Source organism: Condylura cristata, unplaced genomic scaffold (assembly GCF_000260355.1).
Source record: "Condylura cristata isolate star-nosed mole 26May11 unplaced genomic scaffold, ConCri1.0 scaffold00003, whole genome shotgun sequence".
Lineage (NCBI taxonomy): Eukaryota > Metazoa > Chordata > Mammalia > Eulipotyphla > Talpidae > Condylura > Condylura cristata.
This window is the reverse complement of record NW_004567104.1, coordinates 16,395,085-16,419,076: the sequence shown is the minus strand read 5'-3', so window position 1 is coordinate 16,419,076 and position 23,992 is coordinate 16,395,085. Positions and strand designations below refer to the sequence as shown.

General features: G+C 32.9%; 1 protein-coding gene across 2 annotated transcripts in view; it reads right to left on the bottom strand.

Annotated features, from left to right (window-relative positions):
• Window positions 1-312: 312 nt before the first annotated feature.
• Window positions 313-23,992, bottom strand: part of MFN1 (mitofusin 1) — a 31,482-nt gene continuing 7,802 nt past the window's right edge. The window contains exons 5-18 of one of the 2 annotated variants that reach the window (XM_004674987.2): window positions 22,820-22,944; window positions 21,372-21,480; window positions 20,168-20,275; window positions 17,419-17,572; window positions 17,245-17,312; window positions 11,576-11,697; window positions 9,930-10,056; window positions 9,611-9,715; window positions 8,996-9,098; window positions 8,641-8,870; window positions 6,832-6,984; window positions 5,916-6,112; window positions 3,454-3,588; window positions 313-1,127 (exon numbers count right to left, since the gene is read on the bottom strand). In XM_004674987.2, the coding sequence (XP_004675044.1) occupies window positions 1,046-1,127; window positions 3,454-3,588; window positions 5,916-6,112; window positions 6,832-6,984; window positions 8,641-8,870; window positions 8,996-9,098; window positions 9,611-9,715; window positions 9,930-10,056; window positions 11,576-11,697; window positions 17,245-17,312; window positions 17,419-17,572; window positions 20,168-20,275; window positions 21,372-21,480; window positions 22,820-22,944 (1,818 nt within the window). In that variant the 3' untranslated portion in view covers window positions 313-1,045. The remainder of the gene's footprint in view (window positions 1,128-3,453; window positions 3,589-5,915; window positions 6,113-6,831; window positions 6,985-8,640; window positions 8,871-8,995; window positions 9,099-9,610; window positions 9,716-9,929; window positions 10,057-11,575; window positions 11,698-17,244; window positions 17,313-17,418; window positions 17,573-20,167; window positions 20,276-21,371; window positions 21,481-22,819; window positions 22,945-23,992) is intronic. The other variant, XM_012732881.1, reaches the window with a different exon arrangement.

Genomic DNA, 23,992 nt, shown 5'->3' with positions numbered 1-23,992 from the left:
TTGCTGGTTCTCAGCACTACATTTTGTGTTGCAAGGCTCCAGAATGTTACTTTGTTATTTTCTGTTTCCATAAACAGTTGATTAGTTTTTAAAACAGATACAATATTATTTAAATTCATAATTCATTAAGGTAACCATGCACTGGCAAACTGATATTACTAAATTAAAGTAAAAACTGCATCAGAAGGGCAATTCCACAACATCCCCAGCAAATACCCACTGAAAAACCATTTGTACACAACTATAACCAGACAAAATCCAGATCTCATCTTTGGCTTTTTTTTAAATTATTTCAAACTTCACTTCTAATACTAAGGTAGAAAGCTTTCTTTATTGAAATCATAATTGAGGCAAGGCTGAAAATGTTTCCTCATAAATATATCAGGAAACTACTAGATTTACTCTTAAAGAGACTATAATAACAAGCCTTTATTCTGTTGTACATCAGTTTTAATGGGAATAAGAGAGGGAGTAAAAACAGCATATTTATTAGTGGTTTACACACCTGCCAAGATGGCAAAAGTGACTGTAACTTACATAAATAATACACTCAAGAACATTCCACATTCCTCCTTAGTTTAAGAGCAATGCAGTTTATAAACAAAACAAAAAAGTGACTATTCCCATTAAAGTAGACATCAAAAATTAGTTTTGAGAAAGATGAAAGGAACATTCTCTAACTCCTGGATGCCAGGAAGCAGAGTTTTTCAGAATCAAAAACAAAGAGAGCCCTAATTAAGAGCAAGGCCCCACCCCTCAGGGGTCAAGTCTCATAGTTGGTTCTGTTGCTTTTAATTAATTCATTATTTTAATATAGCAAACAATTTAGCAGTTTCTTTCCCCCAAATTAGAACTAAACAGACATCATAACACACTTCAGAAATGCAAACACCCTGAGATACAGATCATTACCAGAATCTACACAAGGATTTGCTATTTAGGTACAGTTAGTATAAGTCATAAATTCATTGCATAAAAATAACTCTCCCAATCTTCTCAGTTCCATTTTCTCCAATGATGACCACCAAAGCTATTTCCTCTATTGTTAAGATTCTTCTCCACTGCTTGAATGTAGAAACTGCTTAGTAAAATTCTCCAGCTCATTTTCAAGTTGAACAGCCTTCTTTCTAATTTGAAAAAAATGAATAAAATGCATTCTAATTATCACAAAGGTCAATGAAAGAAAAAACCACTGCTGTATTTATCCAAACTAAGGTTCAACTATTATCAACCCTTTACAGAGTATTTATTGTATGTTAACTTTTCAGTAAAGTTTCCAGTGTTTAAGACCTTTAAAAAAAAAAAAAAAGGTATAATAAGATAAAAGAGACAGCCAATAATAGGAAGCATAAGAGACAATGGAGTCATACCATTGAACATAGAAGTTATATCTTAAGTCATGTAGTCCCAATTGTCTTTCAGTTCCCTTTATGTTAAGCATAAAGTATAGAACCTTATGTTAACAGGAATTATGTGGCTAGAAGAAATGAAAGGACCATGGTGAACCAAATACGCTTTTTAAAAAAATATTGGAACCATATATATGATGCAGCTAAATAGCCACAGTGAGAGGAAAGGTGGAAGTAAAATTGACAAGGAACACAGATTTGTTGTAGCCTATACTCCTCCCTCTATCTCCCACACCACTCTCATTTTGTTGCTGAAAACATATGGTTGGCATCATATAACAAAATTCACATATGGAACTCCACTGTGCAGTCTCAGGCAACTATACTGAAGCATTAAGTTAAATGGCTAAGAATAATTTAGCACCAATGGAGATTTTAAGTATTATGGTATTTACTTTAAACTTTGTCCTGCTAGAAAATTCTGCAAAAGATTAATTTGCAGAATGAGAATATTCATACTTACTGAAGTCTGTGCTGCCAAAGTCAAAGGGCTACTACCTCTGTAATAAATGCTAATATAATTTATTATTTGTTTAATAAGATTAAGGTCTTTAAAAACCAATGGAAAACATCAAAATAAAAAATATTGCAACCTGCCCCCCCCTTGACTCCTGCCTCACCCAATGTTTTAAGACATAGCCAGGTTAAAAACAAATTCTACTTGGGGCCTCCCTGGTGGCACAAGGGGTTAAGTTTCAGCACTATCAAGCTACACCAATCACTGCAGCATGAGTTCAATCCCTGGCCAGAGAGACCAAATGGCACGGCAGACCGTTCCTGTCACACCCGCTGCTCCCCTCAGAAGTTTATTTCAGTAGATCTGCCTGTTCTGATCTCTACTCTGTCTCTGGTGAATCCTCTTATCCCCTGCACCTCTGGCCTACCACCCCAGTTCTTGTATGCAAAAAAAAAAAAAATCTTTTTTTTTTTAAAAGATTTATTTATTTGTGCATACAGAACTGGGGTACAGGCCAGAAAACTCAGGGGTGGCGTAAGACTTCACCAGAGACGGAGTGGGTAGCAGAACAGGCAGATCGACAAAGTACACTGCTGAGGGGAGCAGCGGGTGGGCCAGGAGACGTCTGCCACACCATGTGGTCACCTCCGGGGCAGGTGGGAATCGAACTCATGCGGAAGTGGCTTCAGCTTCTTAGTGCAGTGCTTTAGCCTGCTGCGCCACTAGGGAGGGCCAAAAAAAATCTTTTGAGCTGATCTAACTTAAAACAGGAGAAAGGAATACAAGAAATTCATGTGGTTGTGGTTGTGTGTGTGTGAGGAGAGATGGGGAATCTAAGTTAACAGTCATCTTTTCCAGGAATATTGAAATTAAAGAAAAAAGAAAATGTGTCTATTGATTAGATTAGGATATCATGCATAGATACTAGCATGTGTTTTAAATATATATCCCAAATTTCAGGTTACAAGGACTGCCTCTTCAATTTATCGATGTTGCAAACTGCTCCTATAGCATCAGTATGTGGTGCTTGCCCTATAAGCAGCAGCAAGGATGAAATGATGCTTATTGATTACCATAGACTGGGTGACAGTGAGTAATGAAGTTCAAAGCTAAGAAATGTCAAAGAGTATTGACTTCATGGTGAGACTTCTGGTCATATCCCCCCAAATAAAATTCATTTAATACCTCAAAGATTCTATGACAAATCATATTAAACCAGAATTCCACATTGTATTAGGATCTGGCTACTTTTGCTGCTTCAAACTTAAGTATATCTAATAGTCCACAATGAAAACAGGAGTTATAGGTCTTAGAAATACAGGATTAAAAATTCTTACTTCAGCTCTGAAAAGGAATTAGTAAACTCAACAGAATTTTAAGTTTAGATCTACAAAACGCTTTTTAATTCAGATTCTTTTCTTTTTGAAATTAGTTCTTATTGAAGTTACAAAATACATTAATTATAAATTAAAAGTCTTAATTTAAGCTAACAGAGCTAAAAGCTTTAATACAAACTCAGTGATTTTACATAATTCTCTTTTGATAACAAGACTAATAAATGTTAATGTTACTGAAAAGTTCAAGTACCTTAAGAGCTTTGAATTATTTTGTATTTTCTCCAACTGATCTATTTCTTTGGATAATCTAGCAATTTCTTCTTCCAGATGTCTTTGGGTGATATCAACTTGTTGGCACAAACGAGCAAAAGTGGTTGCCATTTCCCTTAAAATAATAAATAACTCATTAGCAGTCATAAGTGTCTTTTAAAATAAATAAGCTTTCACATAAAAGGTTATACTAGAAGGCTAAATTTAAAACATACCTTAACACCTAACGTTTAAGAACATTACTAAGAGTAGATATGGCAACTGTAAACTTAATACAATTGCAGGCTTAAGATCACCTGGTCTCAAGACAATATTATATCTGCTGTACAGATGTGAATATGAATAAGCTATGAAACAGAAAAAGATGGGTATATTCCTTCATAAATACAAAGACCTCATTCTTATCCCCCTGGCCTACAAATTAAATTACTGAGACTAGGAAAGAAAATCTCATAAACCTCAGTGACAAGGCAAAAATAATTTAAAGCACGACAAAAAATCTAACCATGTTAGTAGAATCAAATGATTATATTAGTTAATACATTGGTTTTGACAAATATATACTTACATTTTTGTAACTGGCAGTATGCCTTGTATGTGATTTTTTTCATCTGCAACTGTTTGCCTGTACAGCTTCATCTTCCCTATGGCTTTTCCCTCTCTTTTCTCTTTCCACATCACCAAACACCAGTGTTTCATTATTTTAATATTTTATTAAATTAGCATTTATGTAGTATTACTTTTCTAATTATTTAGGGGTGCTTCCATTAGAGTATAATGTTCTTTAGGAAACAGGATCAAGGGCATCCCAAGTGGCACAGGAGTTAAAGTCTCAGTGCTGTTCAAGGAATCATCAACTACTGCAGCCTGAGTTCGATTCCGGCCAGGGAGCTAGCCCCATGGCACAGCAGACCTCTCCTGTCTCATCTGCTACGGTCTATTTCAGTAGATCCACTGTTCTGCCCTCCACTGTCTCTGGTGAATCCTCTCACTCACTGCACCCCACATCTCTGGCCTACACCCCAGTTCTTGTATACATAAACTTTAAAATCTTAAAAAAGGAAACAAAACAGGATCAAGTTAACTTTAACTTTTTATGTCCCCAGTTCCAAGAATAGTTACAGTCATGTGGTAGGTAATTAATAAATGTTTGAAGACCATATGAATGGAAAGCTCCATTCTTTCTGTTTTTATATATGTAAACATCAACTGATTTCTTTAGTGACTCTAGATCTCCATTAAAGATCTTCTTTGATATAAGTAATTAACATTAACTCTATTACATAATCCAGGAGTTCAGTAAGTACTTGGTGAATTCATGAATGAACTAATTCAGTGGTGCCAAATCTGTGTACTCCTTGTTCGCATTTTCTGTACTAATATAGGCTTTGCTCTTACGAATGGAAAGCTCCATTCTTTCTGTTTTTATATATGTAAACATCAACTGATTTCTTTAGTGACTCTAGATCTCCATTAAAGATCTTCTTTGATATAAGTAATTAACATTAACTCTATTACATAATCCAGGAGTTCAGTAAGTACTTGGTGAATTCATGAATGAACTAATTCAGTGGTGCCAAATCTGTGTACTCCTTGTTCGCATTTTCTGTACTAATATAGGCTTTGCTCTTACGTCTAAAAGTTTCATCCCTTGCAATTCTTATCCTCAGTCTAAACCACATCACTGCAAAGTTATCTGTTCTAGAGTTAGTGATACTTCCAGGATTCCATACTAGCTAAACCACTATCCTAGTGTTTATTTTGCACTTAAATGTACCCTCTTTATATATAGCACGACTACAATGAAATTTTCTTCTATGTTTCGAATACTTTACTTTCCCCCTCTATTCTCTTCCCTTTGATTAAGACTGTTCACTCTGCCAAGATCTTCCTACTCTACTACACACTCAAATCTCATATGCCACCTCTCCTCTGGGAAACTGTGATGTGAAACTTTTATATTATTTACACTTTTGTCACAACTATGAAAATATTACTCCTACTAATCTAAAATTAGTTTTAGCTCAGAAAACTTTGAATTCAGCTCTCAGATGCATTAAAATATAGAACACCATGCACTGACAACTAGCATTTTATCTTGTTTTTTTTTTTTTTTCAAAGAAAGATTTAGGATACATAAAATAACAAACTCAGTGAACCCAGCTATTTATTATAATTCTCTTGAATTTAAAAAAATTATACCTTTACAATTATAAACCTGGGCTATACAGCAAAAATAAACTATGTCTACCATTACTCATTTTGATCCATTTTATATATGAACCCACATGTTAAGAAGTAGTTAGTTTTCCACTTTGGGAGATTGTAAAACATGTTTACATTGTGACCATCTTTGAGCTGTGCTCTTATCTGTGCATATACTACACATATATCCTACCTCAACAAAGCTTTATAAAACCAATGATGAGTATTTCAACTTACTGTTGTACTTGATGGCTACAGTTTGCACTTGTAAAACTAACAATCATCTGCAGTTTTTCAGTTGCATAGTTGACAAACTGTTGTTTAAAGGCTCTCTCTTTGGCACGGGTGGTCCAGGTCAGCCTTTCATAAAGATACAAAGCTCCATACATACTTAATGAAACAGAGATAAGTTTCCAGCCTACAGTTTTCCAAATCTGTAATATAAATTTACAGCTTTTACTCTAAGAAAGAAAAACAGTCTTGGGAAACTAAAATTTTTGTATGCCAGACACTGAATAAGTTTATTTAAATTATGCTGTTAATAATGGGAAGATTTTCTAAACCTGTAAGACAACTTATTAAAAATAACACTTCGAAACAAGCATGTACTATTCAGAGAACACTAAACAAAGGGTCTGTGTCTTTCCTGTTTCTCCATGCACTGTACTGTGATGGGAAGATAGGAAGTATTGTTTTTAGGATCCACTAAATGTTGTTTCTAAAGATCACCCTCTGCACCCTTGGCCTGTACCCCAGTTCTTCTATACATGAACATATAAATCTTTTTCAAAAATCCTTAAAAAATTTATACTGTGGTAATCATTATTTTGTACACATAAAATCAATATAAAAATGTTTTTCTTGGCCCTCCCTGGTGGCGCAGCAGGTTAAAGCACTGCACTAAGAATCTAAAGCCACTTCTGCATGAGTTCGATTCCTGCCTGCCCCGGAGGTGACCACATGGCGTGGCAGACCTCTCCTGACCCGCCCACTGCTCCCCTCAGCAGTGTACTTCGTTGATCTGCCTGTTCTGCTCCCCACTGTCTCTGGTGAAGCCTCTCGCCGCCCCTGAGCCTCTGGCCTGTACCCCAGTTCTGTATGCACAAATAAATCTTAAAAAAAAAAATGTATAAAAAAAAAATGTTTTTCTTACCACTCCTCCAACAACAATGACGCCCATAGAAGTTCTAGATGTAAGAGAAGCTAATCCTGTTATTAAGGTAACCATGAGATCTTCTTGTGATGCATTATCTGGTGTTGCTGGATTAGTAGGAGCAGTAGGAGTAGAGGCTAAAGATCTAGGGAGCTGATAAGATGGGGGTTGAGAAAATTACAATAAGTTACAAGTGAAAAGGTTACATTTTAAAAACCTTACAGTAGTTATTTTGAAATCATAATAGTAAACCTATGAAAAGAATGACTCCAATAAATAATTTTACCATAAATATGAATTAAAATAGTTTTAAAGTTATTTTCTATGACACAGACCAATGATATCAGAAGAATGAATTTCTCATAATATTTAACCTACCTATAATAGGAGTCCCTCACTCTTAAAAGGAATTAAAAAAAAATTCCCACACCACCAAAATTACAATCCTTTTAAAAATAGTGCACTGCAAAATTAAAACTGTGTATTTCAAGATACACCACAAGAAAATTAAAAGGTAAGCCACAGAAAACATATTTGGAAATCATACCTGGCAATCATATGTTTATCTAGTATATATAAAGAACATTCAACAAGTCAGTAAGAAGTAAAATAATCCAATGAAAAATGGAGAAATGATTTCAACAGACACTTCACAAAAGAGGATACATGAATGGCTAACTATCATTTGAAAAGATGTTCAAAATCAGCAGTCATTAGAAAACACAAAGTAAAACTACAATGATACCACTTCACACCCACTGGAATAAAAAAGACAATAACAAGACTTGGTAACACTGCTGAGAAACAAAACATACGGGTAGTAAGAATAGAAAATGGTACAGCTGTAATTTCCCTTCTAGGTACATATGTAAGAAAAATGAAAACATACATAAAAACAATGTGATTGCTCATAGCATCATTATTTACAACAGCCAAAAAGTACAAACAATTCAAAATTTCATCTACTAGTAAATGGATAAATAGAAAGTAGTATACCTAAAATGGGCTATTATTCAGCCACAAAAAGGAATGGCATTTTAATATATGCTCAACATTCATATACCATGATGATAGTCCTTACATTATTGAAAAATTAGTTATAAAAGATCATAGTTTGTGTAAATCCAATTACAAGTAATGCCCAGCAAGAGAGTAAATTGATGAAGTTTCAGGAAGCTGACTAACAGTAGGACCAGAGGTGGTAATAATGCAAGGGTATTTTCTGGTGACAGAAAGATTCTGAAACTCATTGTGAGTTTTATCATATCATGGTGATATGACAACTCCACAACTTTTTTGATAAACTTTTGAAGTGAAAAATACAAAAGAACTTTTTTTTATTAAACAAACCACAGAATCTAACAGAATTGAGGTTTCAGGGGGTGAGAGGGACGAGGGAGACAACAGGGGGCATAATTATGGTGGAGGGGGCGCAATTATGAATACTTTAGTGATGGATATGGTATGTTAACAAGACCTGAAGGGCACATGATCCTACAGCTGAGTCAATTTAATATTATAAACTGTTAATAAACAGAAACTAAAATAAAACTCACTAAAAAACTTCCTTAATGTTTCTATTTATTCCAATTAACTTGGAGTATTTTTGAAAATAAAACCTTCAATTAAAAGGCATGTGGTCACCTACAACAGTACTGAATGAAAACTTTGGGACTGCTTTCCTTTTTCATAGCATACCTAATTCAGAAAGGCTCCCCATAGTAGACATTATCTCATTAATATGCAAATTTAATATAACTACTTCTGTTAGAGAAAATCACATAAACAAAAGAAAGGAGAACCACATACCTGAAAGACAGGCTCTGATAATCCTAAAAGTACCCTCTGAGCATTTGTAGGGCCCAAGAAACGATGAACAAGAGAAGACCAGCCCAGGGAAAATCGAAATACAATATCCTCTTGAAAATCTGAGCATAGCTTGTGACAATTTAGATCATAGCTGAGATCAAATTTTTTGCAAGGAATCAGTGTATGTAGTTTATTCTGTATACCAGCTGGAAGTAATGGCTTCAAATTTTCTACAAATAACAAGAGTATGACATTTACTTAAACAATACATAATGTTTTACATTTTTTAGAATGCCTAAGGGAAAACAAAACCTTTACTAACAAAGAAGAAATTACACACAAAGTGGAATATTACCAATAATTTCTTGCTGGGATTGAAGCATTGAAGCATTGACTTCATTGGTGCACCGATCAGCCAAATTTTTTCCCATACCATCTTCTATATGTTTATTTAACTCCTGTTAACAATAGTAAAAGTCCACATTATTTTGTCTCTAAGACATATGCATATTTTATAAAAAACTTTTAAATGTACTAAATGCTGAAAGTCCTTATTCTAAGGGGTAACTTTTCTGTGTACTTTTATATAGGACAGTTAATATTTTAAGAATGCACAGATGTAATAATATAATTATCTATTGATTGCCATTCATAAACTAAAATGGTCACACCATAAATAAGAGCACAAAATATGGCAAATTGCATGGTAACTTTTAGCTTATCTTTTTTTTAAATAAGAGATTCTTTTTCTTAAGATTTATTTATTTATTCATACAGAACTGGGATACAAGCCAGAGGTGCAGGGGCAGTGAGAGGCTTCACCAGAGACAGAGTGGGGAGCAGAGTAGGCAGATGGATGAAGTACACTGCTGAGGGGAGCAGTGGGCAGGTCAGGAGAGGTGTGCCGTGCCATGTGGGTCACCTCCGGGGCGAGGGATCGAACTGGCCCTTAACTTTATTTTTAACTTACATTTTTATATACTTTTAATACACTTGGAGTAGGATGAAACTCAGAACAAAATTCATCAACTAAAACAGAGAGTCGACAAATTTCATCTGTCATTGCACATGAAACCTGAAAAATAAGAATGAAAAAAATTAAACAAGATCATTAACTACTCAAAATCAAATTGAAAAAAAAATCTTTTAAGGTAAAAGAATATGCTGTAAACAAATATTACCTCAATAGAGGGGGGGGAAATTAAGGTAGTAACTAGCATTTTTAGTATTTTGAAAAGTATTCCCTTTCCCAGATATTTTAATCATAAAAAACATAGAACATTACCCACCTTGTTTGCCACCTCCTCAGTAACTGCTCTGATTTTTTTCTTAACATCCAGTGTTAGAAGATTCATCTGGTTTTGGATAAAGTCCAATCTATCAATTTGATCTTCCCTCTCTTCCATTGAATAAACTCTAGTATAGTATGAAAAGTAATTAATAATTGGGGTATATTAAAGTCCAGAGCAATTAAGTAAGGACACTCACATATGTTAATATGATGTAAGAAGGAAAAAAATCTAACATCTAGAAAGACTCAAATATCTTATAAATGATTAGATATAAACTACTTTGTCTCTCTGTTCACTTAACACACTTGTGATTATCACAAAGGATTAACAGTTCCTATCTCCAAATACATCATAGACATGAACAATCAAAAACTCAATACTGACTTTATCTAATGAACATGGGCAAATAAATCTTTCAAGCAAATCCAGCCATTTGCTAGTTTTATTAAAATTTTGGAATATACAGTTGTGCTCATTTAAAACTAATATAGGTATAACTGTTTTTGCTAAAACTGCAAAGGAGAAAGTATGGCCTATAAAGCCTAGAATATTTATTATTTGGCTTTCTAGAAATCTGGCAATTCCTGTGTAGTATAGGAAAACAAAGATCTAAGATGCTTTCAAGATCATTTTTAAAACCCAGATCACAACTATAGCATCTTCAAGACACTTGGTACCATGATTAGTTCAATACCTTGTGTTTTAAAAATTATTGATGTTAGGTCAATCTTGTGGACTAATTACTTGACTACTATAGTAAAGCCTGAAATAGAAGGGGTAAAGATAACAACATATGTTTACTCTACAGAAATACTGCACAGAGTCTGATATCACACCCTGTGTTGTCACCTGTGTTTTTTATGTTAGAAATTCTTGATTTTTATACCTAATGTAGTTTCACAAATGTGTCAAAATCAGGAAACAGACTTAGCTATCAGGGGAGTTTTGTCTTCTGCACAATGAAATACATTTAAAATTCCTGGTTTTCATATCTTCCCTTCCAATTGACTTAAGCATACTAAAAGGCTTAATTGAAGCTTAACATCATTATGTGTCACATCTAAGAACATCCTGATATATATTTCAAGTGTACAAAGTTTGTAGGAATACTTTTAATTAATAGTGTTGGTACTTTCATATATCCATTTTCATCTATATCAGGTAATAAATGGAATAAAACAGTACAGTGCGTAACATAATGGGTTGTCCTTATCACACTGACATACTGGTCGACAGGTAGTTTCACTTTATACCAGTCAATAAAAAAGCACAACTGGCATAAAAGAATGATTTCAAGAAATCAATGTATAAATCTATGAAAAAATGGGTCATAACTTAAATTTAAAAAAGGAAAATCACCTATTTTGGATTTCTATAAATTCTGCTTGAAGAAACGGTTCTTGCACTGCTTTACAAGATATTTTAAAGGCACTAAACAACCACAACTCATGCATGAGAATCCATGAAATATAAGTGATGTGTTGGGGTTGTACAATATTCATTAAAAACATGCAAATAGATATCAGCTAAACCCACATAATTTTTGTGTGAAAAATCTAATGCTTCAAAACCTCAGATTAAGGAACTCCTACTGACACACACAAAAAAAAACAGTTTTATTTTTAAATAAAATGAATTCATACCTTTTCTCTGCTGCTGTCACGTTTACTGAATCCATTATGTTTTTCACAGTATCTAGTATCTGTTTAGCTCTGATAGTGTGCTGTTCAAACTTTGTTTTCACTGCTGACTGCGAGATACACTCCTGCGAGGGGCCCAAGCCATAACACATTACTGTAATTCCATTTGAATATTTTCAGGAATTTAAACACAAAAGCTTGCTGTTTATAACTTTAAACAAAACAGAAATAAAACATTAAAAAGTAAATGCTTGACAAACACAAAATTACAAAAGTTAAATTATAAGGATTGAAAGTAAAAAGGGTTTTAACAGCAAGTTCATATCTTTGTGTCATTTTACACAGTAATGTGCAATGGTTTTATGACTTAAAAAAATAAAGAGTGCTATTCAATATTTTAAAAGGCTTCCCCATTATTTGATTTTATTTGAATTGCATTTAAATCCCTTCTATTAACCTAGCTTTCCTCATATTTGTAATAAATAACTGAACAAAGTTCCTAACATAAAAATGATAATGAAGTCCAAACATCTTATTATTAAGGTGAGTTTGAGTCATATAAGTTTATTAAAGGACTTCTATAAATTAAATAGTTTGGAAAATAGTTAACAACCTATATAATATTTTAAATTATTTATAGAAGTTTCTGCAGCTATTTCATTAATCTTACTGTTTTCACTGGATGAATTAGTGTGTTGATATAGTTCTTAATGAAATCCTATCTCTTTTGTTTCACCTTCAAGATAATAGCAGTTTATAACCCATTAACAATCAAACCATGTTTAATGATTTTTATAAATAAAATACATGGATTACAAATGGATACATTCTTAACAATTTTTGTTCCAACTTCACTATATGTGCAAACTACCTATTATCTAAAATATTTCCTGTGGTTCTTCATTAAGTCTGCAAAACTGGCTTTCATACTTCATAGAAAGTCAAGTTTTGTAATGAGGTCACATTTAAAAAGAACAAGTACTTACAGAGAAAATTTAGCTGACTTTGAATAATCAAGAAATGTTTGTCCAAGTATATCAACATCAACAACAAATGTTTTATAGGGGACTGTTTATTTTCAATATTTTTTAAAAATAAGAGCTAATACCTCAAGTCCATAATATTCCCATGAAGTCATATTCTTGAACTTTTTTTAAAAAAAAGATTTATTTATTCATACAGAACTCGGGTACAGGTCAGAGATGCAGAGGGTGAGAGGATTCACCAAGCAACAGAGTGGGGAGCAGAACAGGCAGATCGACAAAGTACACTGCTGAGGGGAGCGGGGTGGGGGGTGTCAGGAGAGGTCTGCTACACCACCTCAGAAGAGGTCCCCCACTCCAGGGCAGGCAGGGATCGAATTCATGTGGAAGTGGCTTAAGCTTTAACCAGCTACGCCACCAGGGAGGGCCCTGAATTTCTTTTTTTAACATACAGCGTAGCTGTAGTAATCACTTCCTCAAGTAATTACTATTCCTAGTCAAAACAAACATCTTCCAAGTTTTAAGATATTTAATGCTCTAGTACTATATTTGTCATACTGAAATCATTAGTATGTTACATATTCATTTAACATACTATTTATAGTTATAGTTAGACTTTATGTCTCTAAAATCATAATTTGTTCACTCCATTAAAGTGAAGAGGGCTTTTAATTAACTTCTGGCCATTTTAACTGACTGTTTCAGTATTTTCCTTGGGTGTAGAAAACAAATCAGGTTCAGTTCTTCAGCTACTGAGCACAGGAGATTAATTCATTCTGTCAGTGGTTTATAAAGCCTTCACTTGGAGCCCACTATTTTCCCTCACTGCATAACTTCATTTCTGCTCATGATTAAATACATTTATCCTTCACTCACTGTCATCCACTAATCCTGAATTGTTTAGTGGTAAAAGTTAGCACTGAACATTCTGTACACGCCAAAGCAGAAACCATCAATAGCTACACCAGATTGAACACTTTTTCAAAGTTTAAGCTTTTGTTTTTTTAAGCGTTTATTTTTTTACTTACAAAGTCCTGTTTTTCATTTACAAAGCCCAAATTAGCCACATAATATAATAAAAGCATCAAACTATTTTAAAAGAAAAAAAAGGGCTAAAAGAAATTCTATGTTCCTCGATGAAGCAGATCTAGATATCAGCAATGAAGATCCCAAACTTGTAGGTAACAGCACAGTATTAGAGCTAGACTAGACAGAAAAGAAAAGATCTCCAGAAGTTATTAGGCAATATAAGAATTACTTGTTAATTAAAAATTATGCAAAGATAACTAAGTTAAAGAAGAAAATAGAAGAATAAAGAAGAAATTAAAGTATCCCACATGATGTACCAAATGATCAACAGGCTATCAGGAGGTAGCATGATAGAAATACTTCATTCTCAAGTACCCATTCTTAAATTTAAGTATGAGAAATGCTTATTTAAATAGTTACTTTACTGAATTATTTATCAGGGTCCTTAATACATGTAATATATATTTGAATCTCCATGGGAACATTGTTTTGTGTGCAGCAACTCCCCAACTTATTTTATCAGGGACTCTAAAGTTCCAAGAAATTTAAAACACATCAAACTAATTTAAATTCATCTTGTCCTGTAGGTTATCTTAAAACTTCAATTTGGACAGTTTTTTGATTCTTCTAAAAACATCTAAAGACATCTGTAAATATTCATGAAAATAAAATGAACTTGTCAAATCCTTTTGATAACAGACCTCAAACACCCACTACCATGCTATTTACTCCCATCTTATCATTTTGAAGTACATTAAACAGAGGCAAATGAAAGAAAGAACACCAATATATGATATACCTTTCATATAAACATATCAAATGGATGAACAATCTCACAGATCACTGCATCCACCACAATGTTAGTACTGATTATATTAACACATTTCCAAGAATAGAATTAACTTCCTATACAACCACAGAACAATGATTGTATTCAGAATATTTATCACTGAGAAAATATTATAAGCTAACAGTTAATTTTCAGGTTTGACCAGTTGACACAGGAATATTTCTTACACCAAATTCACTGACAATTTTGAGAATTATTTAGAATCTCTTTCCAGCATACAAACATAGTTAAGAATAAAAATCAAATGTTTGGGCAAAGATTTCTAAACTGCCTTCAAGTAAACACCTGTCCACATACAGATTAAAAGCATAACATGCTAACAGACATAGTAAGCAAATTTACACCGATCGACTGATTGAATTTCTAACCCCTTTTAAACCTGGCACTCTAAATGTTCATAGCATTTAGCTCCTTTCAAAGCAAATTTCACAAAGTCCATGGTAAAAATTGGACTATCATAAAAATGATAAACTTTTTACTGTTATTCTTTTCATAAAAATCTCACAATAAGAAAAATAAATGAATTTTAAAAACAAAGGAAAAAATGTCGACAAAGAACACATTCTGTATGCAAATACAAGAAATTAGTAACCAACAGTTATGTGGAAAGAATCCAAACAATTTAGCAAGTCTTATAATTTCACAAGAAACCACAAACTATAATTAAAACATAACCATATTTCTATATATAATTGACACAACATATACACGTATAAGAAAGTAAACAATGGATCTGAAACCCACAGAATGTGCCCAAAGCTCTACTCAAATTCAAAGGTCTCTATTCTTAAAGAAAAACAAAGCAGAAGGAAGCTATGTGTAAAGATTCATATAAGGTTTAATAGATAAAACCAGAAACATGCTACTTAACAATTTATCTACCAACAAAGGGCAGGATAAAGCAGCTACATCATTGCCAAATCCAGTTAGGGTTAAAAATACACACATAAATATGCAAATATGTGGATGTATTGTAGTGGTGGATGCAATGAATACACATGTATGTAAATATATGGGTGAAAAAGCATACATGAGATTTTAAAGGTAATTGTAACCGAACTACAAATTCTCAGAAATTAACATTTTATAGCAAACTCTAATTATGTAAAATGACTCAAGCAACAAATGTTAAATTTAGCTTTCCATTTGCCAGTCTAATCACAATGAAATGCTTTAGCCACCAGACGAAATGTTTTTCTCATCTGCATTATTTCTTTAGGTGAAAAATAACTTCTGATTCTCATTTTAGAATGATAATGATTAAGCTATTTTCCATATGTAATTTTTAGTTTTTCCAAGTAAACTTTTAAAATAAAAAAGTGTAACCAAGTTTCTTGTCAGAACATTTTAAAAGAACAGGTCTTGGAAGTCTGCCTGATTTTATTGCAATTTCTTTGGGAGCTCTGAATATGTACAAATTCCTAGGTATATCCTAGTCCTACTTGTTTAGTCTCTGGTATAGATCAGGAATCTGCAGGTTATCTAAAGCACTTGCCGTGATTTTAATGCCCAGCCAGGTTTGGGAACCAGTGCTCAACAGCACCCTCTGTACTCTCATTCCTACCTCCCTTCAAGAAGATATTCTGGAAAGTAAAAATTGTACCAGAAACCAAGATGAAAAAAGGTATAAATGTGTAACAGAATAGTACATGATTTAGAAGAAATCAACAAATATCTACGCATAAAAAGGTCAATAAACAGGGAAACAGAATAGACCTCCCCAGTATTTTCCTCATGGATGAAATGATCAGTAAGAGTAAGAGAGAACCAAATCTCTTGTGAATGCAAAAGGCCAAAAAAAAAAAAAGGAACGAACTATCCAAATAACCAGGACTCTGTGAATATCCTATTGTTTAATGTAAGAGGACAACTGCTAAAATACTGGAAGCCTATGCGTAAGTAGGAAGGTCTTATCATGACAGCCGGTAGAGAAAATTCTTTTGCAGGATATTTAATTTTCATCTACTTAAGGATCGTTCTCTCTTACCAATTACTGATGGAGGGTTTTGAGCAAATAACTGAAAAAGTTTGGCCAACTATATTCAATATTCACATCTTTATAGGAAGAATAATTAAAGATGGAAGTTTTTTCAGTTCTAAAGTCTTTGTAAGAAAGGGATATGAAATCTAAGCAGAGCTATCCTAACTGGGCTAAATGAGAGTTTTGAAGATTGATATGCAAGAACTTTTCAGCTAAATATAGGATGAGTACCTAAGCAAAAATAAATGTATCCTTTCATTCCAATGCTGCATAAACATTAGTTATTCATTTGCCTTAGTAGTTCCTACCGTGTTTCTAAAAGCCACTTATCTTAATTATTTTTATATTCATTCTTTTTCCAGAACAAAACACCTGGAATAAAATGTAGAGAACTGACAGGTGACAATACAGTATTATATACATCATAATATTTTGTGTTATATATCTGTCTAAAAATAATATGGTTCAAAAAAGTAAATATTCGTTTTCATATTATTTTTTCCAATAGTAATCATGTTTAATCTTGTCCCAAGTTACTAAATATAGAGATTTTCACTCATTGTACAACACTAGCAAGATAGTAGTTTTTCAATAAAATAAGTAAGGGAAAAGGAAGAAGAAGAAATTATAATCTTTAATTCTCAATTCTTATGGATCATCCATTTTGCAGATTTTCTTCAAAGTTTCCTTGTTTTACTTGCTTTTCAGTAGCTATACTAAATAACAGCAAAGGTTATTACAATGAAAAATAGAGGAAAGAGAAGACAGCCAAGTATTCTCCAACAAATTCTAAGGCTTTTCATTAGCCAAACAGTCACAAAATTCCTACCTCAAAGATTTGCTCAAAATTCTGAAACTCCTGTAATCGTGCCTGAAATCCTTCAGCAAGTGCACCACCTGTAATATTTAGGTGAAGATTTTAAAATTGAGTATAGAACAAGATTTCTAGCATGCTGTTTTTATAACCTATTCTTGTACTTCAAAACCTATAATTAACACATACCACCTTCTGGCATCCCCTGTGCTTTCTGCTTTCTAGCGCTAAGAACTTCCTTTGCTGAAACAAAGAAGATTCGATTCCGTGCTTCTAAAGGATCCACAACTTTAAGCTCCTCCACCAAGAAATGCAGGCATCTTTCCATGTGCTGCCTACGAACCTAAAAACAAGATGTTAAAATATCTTAATAATTAAATGTAGTTATAATCAATACCAAGCTTCATTTATAACACAATAATAGTTTTGATATACTTAACAAATACAAAAATTCTAGTAAGTTTGATAGTTGCTGGCTAAAGAACATTTACTTAGTTCTTCCTTCGAACATTTAAAATGCTGAAGGATCATCAAATCCTATATATTATAAAGTACACTGTAGATAATTATTAGTACATAATAAAATGGGAAAATGTACCAAATTCTGCACTAAGGATACACATGATTTTGCTAACAAAAAAATGAGATGTACTGATACATATATAGATATATTTGTGTAAATTGATTGTGGCATGGAAGCAACACCCATAAAAATGAGCAACACTTTTAATCCTTCCTTGTGCTTTCATTTTTCAAATTTTCTATAATAAAGTTATTATGAGGTGAGTAAAATGAGTAAAATTGAGTAAAAAATAGTGGATAACTTCATTCATATAAGGACTATAGAAACCAAGGAACAGACAAAATAAACCCTTGATTCTGACAACAGAACTGAGGCTACCAGAGAGGGCAGATAGTAGGGTAGAAGGAGCAAATGGACTGTGACAGAGAGTGGTACTTCAGTGATGGATATCATGTCAACATACATTCAAAGAAATATGAAACTGCACTCCAAAGACATACTGTGATATAAAATAACTTCACCTCAATTTAAAAAGTGACTGGCAGACTGTAAATAATAGATGTATGTTACTGTCAGTATAATTAGGGAACCACTGACTTAAATTATGATAAAAGTATAACAATCTGAAAAAATGAAATAGAAGTTGGGGAAAATGTATTCACTATGGATTAAGAGTTGTACCTGGGTATTAAAATTAGGACTAAAGGTTAGAAATTAAAATTTAGTGCTAGCCATTTCTAGATGGCTATAGTAGGAGATCTCTATGTTGAAAATTTTAATTAAGTAGAAATGGTATATAATATGTATGTCGTATTTCCTAGTTTCTCAAGATAAAACAATACCCCAATTTGAAAGTGTGTGCTCAGTAAACAAGAGTTAGTAAAGTAGGATATAAAGTATCATAATAAGCAAAATCCCAGTTTGGGAAGAGAGAGAATAACAGCAAATAATCTAGTAAGTAAACAACAATAGGACAGTTGAAATTTCACTTTTCCAATGGACTTTCTAGTTTTCTTTTTTTTTTTTTACAATAAACATTATTATTAAAGTCCAAATAAACAATAAATAAATAAATAAATCTAATTAGTTATTATTTATAGATCAAATGCCAGATACTCTGAACTTGAGTTGGATAAATCTTTAGTTTTTCTTGTGGGTATTTTTTTGGGAGAAAGGCTGAAAGGGGGACTACTGTTCTGAGTTACAGGATATTTAAATGGACTGTGACAGACAGTGGTACTTCAGTGATGGATATCGTGTCAACATACATTCGAAGAAATATGAAGCTGCACTCCAAAGACATACTGTGACTACTATTCTGTGTTACAGGATGTTTAACAACATCTCTAGCCTCTATCCATTAGATGCCAGTGGCACATTCCTTCACATGCGATAGCCAAATGTTCCCTGTGGTTAAAATCACCCAGTTCCTCATGCTGAGAACCACTAACAGATACCCAACAAAAATATCTATATGAACTAGAACAAATCATATACAATATACAAAGCACCATTATGCACGAGTTAAGTACAGGAAATTTACCTAAATGTCCTTTGCCAGCAGAATGGTTAAGTCAAACTATTTATTCACAGGATGAAATACTATATAATGAGAATGAGCAGCAATTCTGTCCAATAGTATGGATGCATATGACAACTGTGATGCTGAACAAAAGAAATCTGACTCATAAATAGATAATACATGATTATATTACAAAAAATTGAACCCTGGTGGTGCAACAGGTTAGAGCACAGCACTATGAAGCTATCTGCAGCCACTGCAGCAGTTCAATCCTGGGCCAGAGTTGACCCACATGGTGCAGCAGACCTCTCCTGTCTCGCCCATTGCTCCCCTTAGCAGTGTACTTTGTCAGTCTGCCTGTTCTGCTCCCCACTCTGTCTCCGGTGAATCTTCTCACCACCCCTGCACCTCTGGCCTGTACCCCAGTTCTGTATGCATAAATATATAAATCTTGAAATAAAAAAAGTTGAACCATCAGAAAATTAAAAGTCATAATAATTAATTATCCTTGGGGGGAAGATATGAGGTTGGAAATTGATGATCTTAGGGTGCTGAAAATGCTATTTCTTGAGCTGGATCCTAACACAGGTATTTTAAATTTATAAAATTCATGAGCTGAAAAATTATGATTTGTACATTTATACTATTTAAATCAAACAAAAATTAAGTTTCAAGATGTAAAATGATTGGGTAGTATTTTCATAATACAATTTTCCTTCAAAGAAGTTTAATACTATATGCTCTCTGATATATCCACTTCAGATTTTTTACAATTATATTCTTTTCTTAAATAGAAGAACAGCAATTTAAGATAAATATTCTATAAGATATATTGTTCATTTAGATAACAGTCTACATGACTATTTTAAAACTTAAAGGAAAAAATAACTTACATCTTCCATATATTCTGGCTCTGATGCAGAGGCATCCCAACGATTATTCAGAATGAAAATATTAGGCTTAGAAAGTCGTTCATTTACCTTGTGAAAAAACTGTTTTTCCTGAAGAAAAAATAAATAAAACACTCCTATGTATGTGCTTTTTTAAAAGCTATTTTACTCTTGTAATTGAAATTCTATTTAACCTAAAACCTTAAGATATTTAGAAAACAGTGATTAATACCTACTGATAAAGAACCCCCAAATATTACATACATAAGCATTAAACTTTTCAAAGAAAAAATTAGTAAGGTAACAAAAATGCTGTGTTTTCCACTGCTGCTATGAGTATTTTTGAATAACAGTTAACATTTAATGGTATATTCAGAGCATTAAAAGTATTCATAACAGTGCATGTTTTTTAAAAACAACTTCAAATCTCTTTTAGGAGTTAGGCTAAGGAAACTACAAATACAATTTAAGACATATATACAACAAATCATAATAAACAAAAGAGATGTGTCATAAAAACTATAAATGTTATGATTACTCAAAAGATGGTGACACCTTATCTAGTTGAAATCAGGAAAAGCTATCACTTTTGTTGTAACAATCTGGCTTATTATAAAAACACAAACAACACAATGAAAAAACAGTTCTTGCTGACATCTGATCGTTTATAAAAACAATTAGCCATTTAAATGCTTCTGATGGTAACTTTTATAAGTTATAGTTTCAAATATAAGCTATCTAAACACTGAAAAGTTTATTTGGGATGGCTAGCCTGGGATATTCAGGATAAATAAATTCAGTTTGACAGCAGAGTGTACACAGGTAACCTAAAATAGCTTGACAAAACTCGAAACACAAAAAGCTTTGTCTATCAGACAGGAAGGTTAAGGTGGGGATGTTATGTTTAATCAAGAGAAAAATGCCAACATCTTTAAAACCCATTCCTTTTTCAATACAACCCCTGTATTAGATCTTGCAGTAATCACTAGAAGCTAGAGCCATCAAACTTAGGATTGCTACTGCAACTCTGGGTACACTCAAGAACACCAGAAACAACTCTTCCAGTCCCATCGAACACAGACCTTTCAATTATACTTGATATTATAAAGGCTCCTAATTTATGACTTAGATTGCCCTCACTTTCAAGGCTCAACATCAACACCATTTCATTTCCTACCACTCAAACACTAGCATGATGAAATCCTACCGTGTTCATTAACGTTGATTCAGAGTTTGCAACCAAAACGAAGACATCAGCATCTAAGCAAAACTTATCAATCCAACTATCCAACTCTGTAGTAACATCTGTGCCAGGACTAAAGGGAATAAAATAAAAACTGTATTATAAAATAACTTAAATATATATATGAGTTACAGAATTCTTTTTAAACTTTATAAATTATTTTATCTATAGTATAAAATTTGTAGTAGTCATCTATACGAAGCCTAGATTTAAATTACATCCTAACCTAAGAGAGCAGTTGTAGCAAGCTGAAAGTGTGTTTATACAGTTGTATTTATTTTGCTAACAAAGTACTCCCAAAACCTATTCAACTGACAACAAATGCTAAATAAAAGTATAATTATTAGACAAATAATCCAGTGATTCTTAAAAAGTTAAGTCAATATTCTAATATTTTTCAAACCTTTATGTGCTTCAGAAGATCAGAAAATAGAACCAAAAAAACCCCAGTAAGCTAATACATAATTAAACATAAAGATTTATTTAAGCAGCTAAGTGCAGCATACCTTATAAACACAAATTCTATAAAACAAACAAAACCATTTACTAGATATGTTTAGTATACTCTTTAGGTTGTTAAAATTACAATAAAAGATTTTCAATTGTCTATCTTGTTATCTTGACGTATCCTATGACAAGCTGGAGCAATGACTGGGTGGGATCATGGACATATTGTGGTCATGAAATAATGAAAAATTAATTAGTAAATAGAGTTAATCCAAATAATTTTATTTTATAATCATTTTCTCTTATGTAGTTATTTTTATTGATTGCTTGAAACTGCCTCCCAATTAAAACGAAGTTCCACCAAAAAAGTTCCATAGAAAATTGAAATTTTAACCGAAGAAAACAAAAGGGCATGCCAAAATTTTAAACATCACTTAAACACCCTTTTGGGGGAGGGAGGTTTTTAAATGACACTGCTCAACAGACACAAATTATCATTTTTTTAAATACCAATGTAGCAAAAATCACCAAAAAAAAAAGTCAAAAAAGAATTCCAAAAGTATTTAATTCTTGAATAATAAAAAGCTATATAAACAAGTCATTTTGGGAAACTTGGATCTCAAGAAAGAATTACTACTGACTTAAGAAAATATAGTTATCTATCTAGGTATATAAAATAAGACAATTTCTAAGGTCCAGCCACTATCCACTTTATAGAATCATTCTAGAGAAAACAAAAATTTCATAATAATTCTAATAAAATTAGACAAATTAGGTACTTGTATGTAATCATTAAAAAACCAAACTCAACACCTTATCTGCTGCTTAACAATCTAAAAAACTGCAATCTAAAAGAGAACAAAGCAACAACATTTAAAATTTTAATGTTTTATATGCTACAGCAAGCAGCATTATCTATTAAATAAACCTTTACAAGAGGAAAATGCAATTTATAGTAATTTTACCTGTCAACTAAAACCAGGTCATCTCTCAAGAGGGCACATTTTGCCTTTGGCCAAAACACATGTACAAGACAGCCAGCTTTCAAATCTTTGTCCATATGAAGTGCATGAGCTAGCTGGTTAACTGTCTAAAATATGCAGAAAAGAAAAAACAAACTGTACTGTCATAAAATTTATTATAAATAATATGATTTGGTATAATTACTATTGTAAAACAGGAACAAAAAGAATTTTCTCTTAAAATAAAACAAACCACTGAGCAATACCGAGAAACCCGAGTTTTAAAGTTACCAAGTAGAAAACAAATTGGCACCCTTAAGCTATTTATTCACACAATCCTGCAAAAATAATCGGAACTAGTAATAGAAAAATTTTAAATGCCCAAAAAACAGAACTCTGGCAATGAAAGCTTAGTAGTCCCCAAAACTGACAGTGTATATACAAAGAAACTTAGAGTGTCTTAAGATAAGGAAAATGATAAAATAGCACAATTATAAAACCGTATTTAAGAAATACAGAAAACACAATTTTAACTCTTTTATCACTGGTTTTGGGAAGTGTCTAAGTATTGGAGTTTCTCTTCTTTTTGCCTACTTGTCTTTCTGGCTTCTCAAGAAAATGTATAGGAGCCTCCCTGGTGGTGCTGGGATTAAAGTCTCAGTGCTATAAAGCCTCTACCAGCCCCTGCAGCATGAGATCAATCCCTAGCCAGGGAACTAACCCACATGGTGCAGCAGACCTCTTCTATCTCACCATCTGCTCCCATCAGCAGTGTATTGCAATCAACCCACCTGTTCTGCTCCTCACTCTGTCTTTGGTGAATCCTCTTACCTCCCCCACACCTATAGCCAGCTATTGGATATGTAAATAAAACCTAATAAACTATAAAAAATCTAATAAACCTTTAATTCTAATTTATTTTTACTTAAGGATAGGTTTCAATATTCCAATAATTTACCTCTGAAGAAAACAATTTTAGAGAATTCAAAATATTCATGATGGCTTTAAAAGCTAGAAATATTAATGATCTTTTTCATCTCCAGCAATGCAGACATCTTACGGCGGTTTTAAAGAACAAATTAGGCCCTCCCTGGTGGTGCAGCGGGTTAAAGCACTGCACTAAGAAGCTTAAGCCACTTCCGCATGAGTTCGATTCCTGCCTGCCCCGAAGGAGAT